This window comes from Vulpes vulpes, chromosome 10 (assembly GCF_048418805.1).
Source record: "Vulpes vulpes isolate BD-2025 chromosome 10, VulVul3, whole genome shotgun sequence".
Taxonomy (NCBI): Eukaryota; Metazoa; Chordata; class Mammalia; order Carnivora; family Canidae; genus Vulpes; species Vulpes vulpes.
The window spans coordinates 9,276,273-9,290,498 of record NC_132789.1 but is presented as its reverse complement, the minus strand read 5'-3'; the positions used below and the strand labels follow the sequence as shown (position 1 = coordinate 9,290,498).

At 35.6% G+C, this 14,226-nt stretch overlaps 1 protein-coding gene across 50 annotated transcripts in view; it reads left to right on the top strand.

The window, feature by feature from the left end:
* ATXN2 (ataxin 2) overlaps window positions 1-14,226 on the top strand; it is a 116,721-nt gene that overhangs the window by 34,907 nt on the left and 67,588 nt on the right. For all 50 annotated transcript variants that reach the window (XM_072725137.1, XM_072725140.1, XM_072725133.1 and 47 more), the window contains 4 exons: window positions 1,911-1,944; window positions 4,207-4,266; window positions 4,763-4,834; window positions 5,406-5,556. In XM_072725137.1, the coding sequence (XP_072581238.1) occupies window positions 4,234-4,266; window positions 4,763-4,834; window positions 5,406-5,556 (256 nt within the window). In that variant the 5' untranslated portion in view covers window positions 1,911-1,944; window positions 4,207-4,233. The remainder of the gene's footprint in view (window positions 1-1,910; window positions 1,945-4,206; window positions 4,267-4,762; window positions 4,835-5,405; window positions 5,557-14,226) is intronic.

The following is a 14,226-nucleotide window of genomic DNA, read 5'->3' as shown; positions in this document are numbered from 1 at the left end:
AATTTTTGTTACTATAAGAAATATTAAGATGCTTTGTTCCAAAATGCTAAAGAAAAAAAAAGTAAAGCATAATCTAAGTGGATCCCAAAATAAAAAAAATGAATTTGGACTTGTAGCAAAAGTTTCAGAAAATGCTGCTATGATATACCAACATACCCCTTGGTTATCAGCTTCATGGTTTGGTCAGGGGAAATCTCTAGTCTCTATATTCTGTGTACCACTTTATAGTGCTGTGAGTCTTTTATTATTTTTCTCTGTTAATGATTTGTTCTCCTAAGTAACCTGGATTGTCAAAACAGTTGTTCTTGATTAGTCCAAGATGTAATTGTATAATCAACAAAAAAATAATGTGACTTCTGTAGAGGAGTCTTTAAATTATTTTAAATAGCTTTTTGGGGATGCCACATGAATTTAAAGGTACTTAATTGGTGGCATTTGTTTAAGTCTTAACTGTGGCAACTCAGCAACCACTTAATTTAAGATAATCCTAAGCAGGATTTTTAGCTGTTTGGCAGCCTTTGGTTACAGACTACAAATAATTAGAAGAACCCAATAAATTCAAATGATATTTGAAAAAAATAAAAATTTGGCTAGGTTTAATTGTGAAGTTTATTCCTTGTGATGCAATTTCAGAGATGCAGTATATAACATAGAAATGAAAAGCCTAAAGAAAAAAAAAAGAAATGAAAAGCCTAGACTTTAGATCACCTGGTTAAAATACCATCTCTTCTGCTTATGATTTTTAGTCAAGATACTTAACTAAGGTTCAATTTCTTTTAAGGTTAGGGTTGAGAGATTTGACATAGTGCTTACCACATAGTTATCTGGTTTGTAGTGCTATAAATGGTATTATTATTCCTATTCCTTGGACTTTAGGAATTTCTCTGTGCTGTGTGTGAGGCAAAGGATTACAGAATCAGAATGTTAGAAATGGATGGAATTTCAGAGATCCTTCGGTCTAAGATATTACTTTCTAGATGAGAGAGGGTGACTGAATTGGAGAGCAGACCAGCCCTATCCTTGGAGTTTTAAGATCAGTGCTATTTTACTGGGAATTGGCATCATTCATACTATGAAACTTTTTAGACCTGAATTGTACTTCTCTTTGAATTTGTGGCTTGAGTATTTTGATTATTTTATTAAAATGAGATTCCAGTACTCAGAGTAATTGCTTATGAAGAACATACTATTTTACTTTATTGATGTTTTTATCGTTTCATAAGGGGCCTAATTTTTTCCAGTGGAATAAGCCTTAGGCTGTATTATGTTCTATAAATTCACATGAGTCCACCAACTGAAAATAACTTGACAGCTGACTTTGATGTACTTCATTGTTTCAGAGTTGTAGGGGATTGGCAGGGAAAGGTACTTGTGATATAGATCCTAACAAAGGTACTTATTAGAAGTGAAAGTGCTTTGAATGATGTAACTTATTTTCAAAATTTTTTTGCAGTTGTAAACTGCATTTTTAGAGACAAGGGAAAAATGTTGGGAGGTGACTTTGATGTCAGTCAATAATGTGTCATTTAAATCAGGAATAGAATTTATATTTTATTCCTAAGTAGCTTTCTGTAACAATGATAGGTTACTTTGGGAGTAAAGGTTATTATATTTAGTATTAGTTATTTTTTCTATAGGCTATTTTTATTTTTACTTCATTTATTTTGAACATGTTCACATTCTTTCCTCCTCCTTCCCTCCCATTACCCATACCTGTTCTGGGCCTCTGAGCCAGCCAAGTGCAGAGAGAACTAACTTAGGTAGCCTTTATACGTAATATTAGATGAGACTTCCCCAAAGCTTTGCCTATGCTGTCTTTATTTGAATGGAATTATAAGATACTTTAAATTTGAAAATATTTTTTAAGCTTGTTTAGTTTGTTGAACTTAATGAACATTTCATTTTTTTAGAGGTCGAAACAGCAAAGGACTGCCTCAATCCACGGTGAGTAATTTTAATGTTACTTGTTTGGAAAAATTGGTAACTAAAATGTGATTTCTGAACCATAGACCAAAGCTCTTTTTGGGCTTTATATCTCATATAACTTTCATACTTCAGTACTGTTTGGTATAAAATTATTAGTTATATGTGTTGTTTTTTGAGATGATACTTCATACAAAATGTAACATTTTCTGTAAATTATATTTTTCATGCAAACAAGAAGTCATTTGTTGTATAAATGGCTAAAGGCAAATCTAAATGAATAACTCTCGAAAAAGATAAGAGGGAGGGCAGCCTGGGTGGCTCAAAGGGTTTGGCGCTGCCTTCATCCCAAGGCGTGATCCTGGAGAACCGGGATCAAGTCCCGCGTCGGGCTCCCTGCATGGAGCCTGCTTCTCCCTTTGCCTGTGTCTCTGCACCCCCCCCCCTCTCTGTCTGTCTCTCATGAATAAATAAATAAAATCTTTAAAAAAAGAAAAAGATAAGAGGAGCGTCAGGACTGGAGTTTGCAGGGTTCTTTGGGGTTTTGATTTAGAATTACTTTTTAAAAATTTTTTTAATTTTTTGTATTTAAAAGTTTTTTTTTTAAATTCAGTTAACATATAGTATGTTATTGGTTTCAGAGGTAGAGTTCAGTGATTCATCAATCTTATATAACACCCAGTGCTCATTACATCATATGCCCTCCTTAATGTCCATCAACCAGTCTCTTATAGTTTGCCTCCCTCTCTGATTTCATCTTGTTTTATTTTTTCCTCTCTTACCCTATGATGCTCTGTTTTATTTCTTAAATTCCACATATGAATGAGATCATATGATAATTATCTTTCTCTGATATTTCATTTAACATAATATTCTCTAATTCCATCCTTGTCATTACAAATGGCAGGATTTCATTTTTTGATGGCTGAGTAGTATTCCATTGTGTATATATACACCACATTTTTTTTTTAAGATTTTATTTATTTATTCATGAGAGACATACACAGAGAGAGAGAGAGGCAGAGACACAGGCAGAGGGAGAAGCAGGCTCCATGCAGGGAGCCCGACGCAGGACTCGATCCTGGGTCTCCAGGATCACACCCTGGACCGAAGGCAGGCGCTTAACTGCTGAGCCACCCAGGCTGCCCCACATTTTCTATATCCACTCATCTGTTGTTGGACATCTGGGCTCTTTCCATAGTTTGGCTGTTGTGGACATTGTTGCTATAAACATAGGGGTGCAGGTACCCCTTTGAATCACTACATTTGTATCTATGGGGTAAATACCCAGAAGTACAATTGCTGGGTCATAAGGTAGCTGTATTGTCAACGTTTTGAGGAACCTGCATACTGTTTTCCAGAGTGGCTGCACCAGCTTGCATTCCCACCAGCAGTTTAAGAGGTTCCCCTTTCTCTACATCCTTGCCAGCATGTCATTTCCTGACTTAATTTTAGTTATTCTGACTGGTGTGAAATGGTATCTCATTGTGGTTTTGATTTGTATTTCCCTGATAATGAGCTTTTAATTCTATTTGTCTTCCTTGGAAAGGGCCTTCTGGTTTTGAATTTTAGAACTTTATCAGTGAGATTAAACTGAGCATGAAGGGCAGTTTCTTGTGATGGAAGAAATAAATGAGAAACTGTCACTGATTTTTGAGACTTTGGCATTATTGGACAGATACTCTTATGTAAAATCAGAAGGACATATGTTTATATAGTATGTAATAAGCAGTGGTGTGACTGATGAGACCTAAGAGCACTATCATTGATTCATATATGCTAAGAGAAGATAGTCAAGGGTCTTTGACAAAGGTGCATACTCCTTCACCTCATTTGTTGATTTATGTATATTTAACCCTATTTAGTGTACAGGTCTTTGAGGTTTGATGCATACAGTTGTGTAACCACCACCATAGTCAAGATAATGGACAGTTCTCTCACCTTGAAAAATCCCTTATTCTGCTTTTTAGTGATTTCTTCTTCCTCTGCTCTCCAACCTTTGATCTGTCCTGTTTCTCTGGTTATGTCTTCCTCATATATGGAAATTCACTTTTGCTTTTTTGTATCACACAGAGTCGAAATATTGTTATATGACTGATTTCACTGTTGAAAACTTAAACTTCCATTCTCTAAGGAAATAAAAGATTGTAGTAAACCAAGTCTTTCTTTAATGCATATAAGGTATTATGAACTTAACTAAACATTTTGTAACAAAATGTTAACTTTAATGTATATACAAGGATAAATGCTGATTGCTAATAATATTTTTTCTTAATATTCCAGATTTCTTTTGATGGAATCTATGCAAATATGAGGATGGTTCATATACTTACATCAGTCGTTGTAAGTTACCAGATTATTGGGGAGAAACTGACTTGGGAGCACATTACAGTCATTTCATGATGTTGAAATGTAGATGATTGATTCTTAAAGTAACATTTTTTTGGACACATTTAATCAGGATTATTTAGAAAAAGTGGAACTCCATCCAAACTATTGTGACTCACTATAAAAGCATTCTTGTTAACCATGCTATGTATAAGATAATAGTAGTACTTGATTGTCTTTTGTGCGTTATTTTGTCACCTGATAAAATCAGAGTCAGAAATATTTAACTTCAGTATTTAAATTCATACTGCAAACTCTTGTGCAGGGCCTCCTGGAGAGTTTTGAGAATTCAGTGTATTGTTAATGTTTTAAGATTTTTTATGCTGTCACTGAATACCTAATAATGCTGAATGAAGCCTGGTGAGCTATATAAAAAGTAAAACTGAAAAAAATTATCCCTTATAACTGGGTAGCGCACTGTTTCTTCGATAAATTAATTGTATGTTTTTAGGGATCCAAATGTGAAGTACAAGTGAAAAACGGAGGCATATATGAAGGAGTTTTTAAAACATACAGTCCTAAGGTAATCTTTACTCTTTTGCTTTTTGTTGAATGTAAAACCCCATGGATCATCAACTACTGTATGTTTGTATGGCTTCCTGACACTGTCTTAGATTCTGATTTAGCAATTTATAGTTGTGAGATGGGTATGTTTGTCATTCATGTTCAATACTTTACCTTTAAGGTACTTCTTAAAACCACTTTTATTTTGCTCTTCAGTTTCATATACTGCTTATTTTATAGACTAGTTTGTATAATCAAACTTGTTCTATGTACTTATTAAAATATCTTGACCTTTTCAAGGATTGTGGGCTAGAAGAGAGATTGAATGGGTCATTATTTTCCTCTTTATTACCATGAATATACTTAAAACAGACTATGGTACCAAGGACCAACTTTTAGAAGAGAGGATTTTTGAATGAAGGAATAGATAATTGGTCATATTTCTGAGAAAAAAGTATGATTATAAGATTCGCTTGAGATAGATTATTTTTGTCAAAGACATGTATATAAGAATAGTACCTTGATATGCTAAAGAAGCCCTGTCATATTTTATAAACGTTTTGAGTGTTTACTCATGCTTCTCATTTTAGTGTGATTTGGTACTTGATGCTGCACATGAGAAAAGTATGGAATCCAGTTCGGGGCCAAAACGTGAAGAAATAATGGAGAGTATTTTGTTCAAGTGTTCAGACTTTGTTGTGGTACAGTTTAAAGATATGGACTCCAGTTACGCAAGAAGAGGTGAATTTTGACTTCCTAAATATGCTTCATGGTTTATAAGATTTATTTATTTAAACAAAGACTGTACATTGATTAATTATACAGACCTTTTTGTCTTTTTTTAAGAAATGGGTTTCTTAAAGAATAACCTGATTAAGACAGATGGGAATTTTAATGCATTTTTGTTGGAAAATATCTAAAACTTCAGAGGAAGGGTCTTTGATACTTTTAGTAGGATAATGAGAGTCTGTGTTCTATTAAAAAGGCTTGTAAAGGATTTTGTACAGTTTCATGGTCAGGAATGCTACAGATTATACTCAACTAAAATTTCTTGTTCCATTTGACTTGCAGTGCTTTAGTTTATAAATTTTTAGTTTTAAGATGCTTATTAAGTAATGTTTATCTAGTTTTATTATGCTTATAGTTCTGTAAATGTTTTATTTTTGTGACCTGGAAATAAAGCACAGGGTTAAGGGAGAAAGGCAGAGAGCTGTGGATGGCAAGACAATTGTCTAATGAACATGAAAAAGGTAAAGAAGTAAAACATACATATTTTAAAAAAAAAATTAGAGCATGGGACTGTGTTTTGAAAATCTAAAAGATGATATATTAAAATTTAGTCTGTTTCAAATGTCCATTGAGGAGGGAAATTAGGGAATTTTTATTACTCACTTGGAGAGGATACTCTGCAGTGCTGAGTGTTCAATAACACATTGAAAGACTCTTCTGGGCAATTTCAAACTTGGTTCTAAAATTCTTAAATAGATTTTTTTTTTTCCTGGTCAAGTTCATTTTTTTTTAAAGATTATTTATTTATTCATGAGAGACACATAGAGAGAGGCAGAGACAGAGAGAGAAGCAGGCTTCTCTCAGGGAGTCCAGTGTGGGACTCGATCCCCAGACCGAGATCACGCCCTGAGCCAAAGGTGGATGCTCAACCACTGAGCCACCCAGGCGTCCCTGTGGTCAAATTCTATAGTCAATTCTATTAAATTTTTAACTCACCACAGTTTTTGATTTTCATCATTCAATCTATAAACAGCTGTTTTTGTTGCTGGGTTAATTTTTCTACACTTTTATTTAGAAATAACTAGCCACCAGAAAGTAAAGCCTTTCTCTTGGACCCTTAACCAGGTTCTCACCTCTAGTTTGTGTATTTCAGAAGCTAGCAGAGATAGGGTACTTTTAACTGCTTTGCTGTGCTGAAGAAAGCACTGTGTTCTGTTCTTGTACCTTCTTGTACCTTCTCAGATGTCTGTGTCTCTGGTTCACAACTCTTTGTCTAAGAATCCTTCAGTGGCCCATATAGGGAAACAAGTTTTTTATCTGTTGCTGCCTTTAGAATTGATCTTGTTTATGGCCAGGCCCACAATGTTATATTTATGTTTATACTGTTGAAATATTTTACTGTTTTAAATATAAAAATTGATTTTGTATAATCTGAAAGAGAAAACACAATTTTAGTTGAATTTAGTATATAGTACTCTGGAAAAAGCCACAACAACAAAATGTTCCTTACTCTTGGGTACCAGGCCATTTAGCTAACAGCCATTCACAATAGACTTTGATTTTTGTTGTTAAGGTGAATTGGCATTTCCTAAATTTGGGAAGATAAATATTACTTGGAAATATTTATGCTATCCCATTCTTTGATCCTCTTTAAAGTAATGTCTTTAAATTTTTTATTTTACTTTATTATTTTATTATGTCTTTATTTCTCAGGTAATTTGTGTTCATTGTAGAAAGCTAAGAAAATACAGATCAGAGCGACAGCTTTGACAGTGTTCAGTATACTCATAACAGGGATGGATATATTTTACTATATACATGAAAATATAGTTTTCTTGATGAGGACATCCCATAGTGGAGTAATTCATTTTATTTAAAGAATGTAGTGGTTTAGTGAAGTAAACAATTCTGTCCAGTATCCTGAAAATAACATTAAGTCATATGTTTAGGATTTCAGGTCTCTTAAGCCAGATTTTTAATACTATCCTGGCATAAGTTGCCCTCTATAAGTATATTTTGGAGATGCTATAGGCATAGAGAAAACTTTTTTAGAGCAATTAATTGGCGTGGTTCATTAATTACAAAAATTAAGACACAATTCAGTAATTTGGTAAAGTGAGGACATAAACCCAGTGCCCACTAACCCCCAAATCATGTTCTTAAACACTGTACTATTTAACATAAATTATGTGGTCTAATTTGTTGTTTAGCTGTGTCAGAATAAATCTGCATTTACCTTAAAGGATTTCCCCACAAATAAAGCCAAAAGTAAACAAAATTCCTGTACAATATAAATATGCAGATTATTATATTGTCCAAGATTCTTTTCTTTTTGAAATCTTTGGCTTTATTTTTGTGGAAACTTTTAAAAGTTAGATTAGTATGGCTTTTAACTTCTTAATGCTGACTTTCTTGATTTTAATAAATTTTTCTTTTCAATTTTAATAGGTTTTTAAAGTTGTCATATTCATACACATATGAAAGTGAATAAGAAGCCTAGAAAGAATTGATCTCTTTTTATGATATGGTGAATAAGTTTCATTTGATCTCTTGAATGCTGTATATGTTACCAGATTGATATGTGGGCAAAATAAAAATTAATTCTACATTCTCTAAGCTGTGGGTTCCTTTTGCATACACATGATTAGACCATCAGGTTATAACTGGGAAATGAGTGTGTTTTATCCTTTATCTGAATTTCATTGCAGACGGGGTTGTGACGCTCTTGTTTTCCCCTCTTCATTTTGCCGTCTGGTTTTTAGGGCATTCAGCTGCTTTTGTCTCTGCTTCTTTTCTACCTTGGAGTTCGTGTATTATCTCTGCTCACTTTTTGTTTGATTTCCTGTTTCTTTCCAGTGTTTCTTTGTCATCTGTTTTTCTCCTTCACTCACGTCCTGCTCTTTCCATTGCTCCTTTATTATTATTTTGCTCTTTCATACCTCAACTCAACTACATTTTAGTTCTGTGGCTACTTTCTTATTTCATTCTCCTAACTTCTGCTTCTTTCTACTACTTTATTTCCTTTGCAGTGTTCTCAGTCCAGAGAACAGGGGTCAGCAAACTTAAGGCCTGTGAGTCAGATCCACTCATTGGTAAATCATGTTTTATTGTAATACAATATGCCTGTTTATTTATGTATTGTCTTTGGCTACTTTCATGCTACAGCAATAGAGTTGAGTAGTTGTAATAGAGACTATATGGCTTGCAAAGCCACAGTATTTTCTGATCCTTTACAGAAAAGCATTACCAGCTTTTGTCCTAGATCTTTCTTCCTACTGCGTTTAGGGTGTTAGGGCTGATCAAAAACACAGACTGTACTGTTTTTGGTGAAATAACATAGAACATACTTTGTCTCTAACTCATGCTTTGACTCTAATATTGTGTAATTTCATCTGTTCCTTGTGACCATTGAAATTGGATTTAGTTTGAAGAGTCACTTTTCTTTCCAGCTCTTTTGTCAAAATAACTGAAAAATCACATATGAGAAAACTAGTTATTGGGAATGATCTCCATCATCAACTATCTGCCCCCCCCCCCACCCTTTATCTTTCCCTTGCCATCTCTTTCCTTGATTTTAGTAGATGAGGTGTTTAACTTCCTGTTGAATCCCAACTTTTCCCATCATGCCCTTGACTCCTCTGTTCTACGATTCCTGGGCTCTTGCTCTTTTATGTCACCTGTTTGCAGACTCAAGCTCTTCCTCTCCAGTTATTCTTCCCTCAAGTCCTTCTCCTTTTTATCCTGAACTCTTCTACTTACTAGCCCATCTTCCTTTTCTTTTTCTTTTTTTTTTTTTAAGATTTTTATTTATTTATTCATGAGAGACCCAAGCAGAGACACAGGCAGAGTGAAAAGCAGGCTCCACGCAGGAAGCCCAATGTGGGACTCGATCCTGGGACCAGGATCATGCCCTGAGCCAAAGGCAGACACTCAACTGCTGAGCCAGCTAGGTGTCCCTGTCTTCCTTTCTTATCTAAACTTCTTAACTCTTATTTTCTACTGACTCCTCATTGCAACATATCTACCTTTTATGTTCACTAATGGGAAACATCTGTGGGTACCAGTAACTTCTCATTGCTAGGTCCTTTGTAGTCTTTTTCAGACTTTACACTGGCTTTTTTTTTTTTTTAAGATTTTATTTTATTCATTCATGAAAGACACAGAGGGGAGAGAGAGGCAGAGACACAGGCAGAGGGAGAAGCAGGCTCCATGCAGGGAGCCCAATGTGGGACTCAGTCCTGGGACCCCAGGATCACGCCCTGGGGCAAAGGCAGGCACTAAACCTCTGAGCCACCCACAGATTGCCTACACTGGCTTTTGACACTGAAGTGCACCTCTGTTTTTCATGTGTTTTATTCATCATTCCTTCTCTGCCCATTCTTGGGCTTCATTTTTGTTAAAGTGCTTTAAAGATTTTATTTATTTATTCATAGAGACAGAGAGAGAGAGAGGCAGAGACACAGGCAGAGGGAGAAGCAGGCATAATACAGAGAGCCTGACCGTGGGACTTGATCCAGGGTCTCCAGGATCACACCCTGGGCTGCAGGCGGCGCTAAACCGCTGCCCCACCGGGGCTGCCCTGTTAAAGTGCTCTTAAATGTGTTTGTGTTCCCCATGTTTCTTTGCCCACTGATCTTACTGCTTATCAGTCATTTTATACTCTGTTAATTTAAGCCACCACATGTAAGCCCACTCCCAGCATCTTTTGTTTTACCTTTATACCATGTTGTATTAGAATTAGATGTTTCTGTCTCCCCTATTATACTTTGAGTTCCTTGTGTGTGGAACTATATTATTATTATTTTTTAATCCTTAGAGCCTAGTATAGTGTTTTCCCACATAGGACAGGCACAATGTGGATGTCTTTTGAAGAAATGAAATTAGGACCTTCACATATTTTTTAAAAACTATTATTTTATGCAAAGAGTGAGAAAACTAGAATACAGCCAGCCAACAAATACTGAGCTCTGGAATGTGTTCATTGCTGTGCTTGTTGCTATAGACAGTACAGAGAAATTCAAGACTTAATCTATTTTGGCTCCCTTTTGAGAACTTAGTGAAACTATATCCTCACCCTAGAAAAAACATGCACACAGATTTTTACGTTTAATTTTGTAATGTTCACAGTTCCCTAGGGAGTTCATGTACTCTGTGTTAAGAAGGTCTGCTCCAGGCATTTTCACATTTGGAAATACCAAGGCACGTGAAGGAATTCAAGAAAAATGGAATGTTAAAATTGGTGACATTGAATTCCAAATAAAGTTTAGAAACATGAAGAATTATTGTAGTAGTTGTAGGAATTTGGGGGTGATTGTGTGATTGGAGGGTAGAGAGAAAGTCATACAGATTATTTTATTCAGGTGTGATACTATTCTGTCCTTATGTGACTGTCTTGTAGGTCTGATAGGGCACAGTCCTATGAATAACAGAGGTCTCTTCTTTTTTTAAAAAGATTTATTTAATTAATTAGAAAATGAGCATGAGTGGGAGGAGGGGCAGAGGGAGAGGGAGAAACACTCTCCCTGCTGATGAGGGAGCCTGATGCGAAGCCAATCCCAGGACCCTGAGATCACAACCTGATACAAGGGCAGATACTTAACCGACTGAGCCTCCTAGGTATGCCGAGAATGATCTCTTCTGAAGGGCATGATGTTAGGAAGGCCATGTCAGTCATAGCTAAGGAAGAGACAGTATTAGCAGTCTATGACCTGGAAAACCTTGAATTTTGAGGAGTCTAAATATGTTCTAAATTCATTTATGAGTGGTCTTGTAGTAGGGTGAGCAGACCATAAGCCTTGCAACTGAAGAGGCACATTCTTGAAGCTAGTAGTACAGGCAGTAAGCTCTATAGATGGGCAAGCAGTGCTATTGTTGGACAGGTAAGCAGTTGTAAAACTGGACAAGTGCTCTCTCTTTGACAGGAGAGAGGATAGGCACTGGTGGTGGGTAGGCAGGTGGGATGATGGATAAGCAGGTGGTCTCAGCTAGGGGATATCCAGGGAGCTGTAGAGGAAAGCCCTGTTAGGAGATTGGCTTGGGCCTGTGGGCTTTGGGCTAATTTTCTAGTGAGACAGCTGAGTAACTCAGTGTCCTAATACTCTTCTGTTAAAACTGAACCATTAGAAAGTTGACTGCCTCAGCTTTGCTGTGGGCTAGTAAGAGAAAGGGTGTGTGTCCATGCTGAGGCCAAGTAGTTAAATGGAAACTAACATTTACTGAGGCCAGTGGGGAGGTGGTTCAGAGATTATTGAGATTTAAAAAAATAAACAGGTATAGTAAAACAAGTGACAAAACATTAAACAGAATAGTTTGAGGTATGCCATAGAGGGGGAAGTATTGCATGTTTATTAAAATATGATCTCTGATTTGTTGAAATTGTGTTACTTTATATGTTTTTAGAGCATATAAAATCATCTGTATTCATTATGCCAAGATCAAAACAATTCTTCACTTATTAAAAATAAGCAAGATAAAATATTTAGTACTAATAGGAGTAAGGTGGTCTGATTTAAGATATATGAAAACTTTTGATAACTGCTGAACAGCATTAACCAGAGATGCTAAAAAAGGAAAACATCTTCACAAAGGAACAAGACTTAGAGAAGAGCATAGAAATATAGTATATGTGAATAGGTTGGAGACTTTTTATGAAAACATTACTGAAGGAAATAAGTTGATTCAACTAAATGGAGAAACATATCATATTTTTTTTTTTAAAGATTTTATTTATTTATTCATGAAAGACACAGAGAGAGGCAAAGACACAGGCAGAGGGCTCCCTGCATGGAGCCTGATGCGGGACTCAATCCCCAGACTCCAGGATCACACCCTGGGCCGAAGGCAGGTGCTAAACTGCTGAGCCACCCAGTATGACATCCCCCCATATCATACTTTAAATGGAAATATATAACACTTTAAAATTGTCCTTTTTTCTAAAAATAATCACTAAAGCTAATATCTCTATTTTTGTAGGAAGTGACAAAATGATTCCAGAGTTTGTATAGTAATACTTAATAGAAGAATTTTGGAAGTTTTTCTACAAGAGACATGAAGGACTTGCCCTACAAAATATTAAAGTATATTAGAATTAAACCATAGTTGCCGTAGTGGCAAAGAATAGAGAGTCCAAGACAGATGTACTTCGTATGGGTATTTTGTTAATATATGATCAAGAAAACACTTTAAATCTGTAATTAAGGTGGATTATTTATTTATTAAATGGTGTTGGTACATTTGGGGGGAATTAGATGCCTTTCTAATACCCATCACCAAAATAAATCCTTAATGGCTAAAAAGAGATGTGTTTAAAAAAAAACATAAAACAAAAAACTGGGAATACCTGGGTGGCTCAGCGGTTGAGCATCTGCCTTTGGTTCGGGGCCTGATCCCAGAGTCTCAGGATCAAGTCCCACATCGGGTTTCCTGCATGGAGCCTGCTTCTCCTGTGTCTCTGTCTCTCTCTCCCCCTCCCTCTGTGTCTCTCATGAATAAATAAATAAAATCTTAAAAAAAAAAAACTTACATAGAAATTCTAGAGCAGATCTATGAATTTATATCATTTTGATTTGGGGAAGGAGTTTATAAGCATAACCACCAAAGCAAAAATTCATAATGTATAAGACTGAAATACTTGAGTATAAAAAAATTAAAGACTTAGATGTGTCCCAAAGTTCCATAAATTTTATAAGACATGCTACAAACTGGGAAAAATCAAATAAAAAAATTATGCAAATGGACAGTGAACAGTGAGGTAGTCCACCTCACTAGTAATCAAAGAAATGCAGTTTCAAAGCAGTGGAGTATGATTTTTGATTTGTCAGCTTGCTGAATGATGAAAGTGAGCAAGATTAATACTAGCTCATGATGGGGAATCAGAAAACAGCTTGCACTCTGCTAGTCAGTATGGTTTATGCAAAAACAAGTAGCATTTTTGAGTTCTTCTAGTAGGTAATTCAGATGAGTCCAGGAAGACAGTTTACTTGTAGTATTGTGCAATGGTAGTATACCTAATTACTGTCTGGATTTATTTTTTTTCTTTTGCTCTGCACAGTGTCAGTGAAGTCTTATGAATAGCACATACACTAAAAGCAGTAGTAATAAAGCAGGGCAGTGAAGGAATGTGGATAAATTATATGCATTTTAATTCCAATTTGACTGGAAATAGAATTTTTTTTCTTTTTTTAATCCGGATCAGTGATGGTAGAGAGTTTAAGGGAGCATATGCACTTGAACAGTTCTTCTAATTTACATAAGAAAAGAAGTCTGTGGGGGGATCCCTGGGTGGCTCAGTGGTTTAGCGTGCCTGCATTCGGCCCAGGACGTGATCCTGGAGTACTGGGATTGAGTCCCATGTCGGGCTCCCTGCATGGAGCCTGCTTCTCCCACTGTGTCTCTGCCTCTCTCTCTCTCTCTCTCTCTCTCTCTCTCTGTGTGTCTCTCTCTGAATGAATAAATAAATAAAATCTTTTAAAAAATAAATAAAATCTAAAAAAAAGTCTGATTTGTAAAGTGTTTTATATATTTGCCAATGAAGTGTTTGTACAGCTATAAGAATTGGAATTAATTTTACTTACTTTTTCTTAACCTATGTCTCAACACTTTGCTATAGAATTGAGATAAGTTGTAAAAAGAATACTATATTGGCTAATAGTATTGGCATTTCAGTCCTCAAATTGTTGCTTC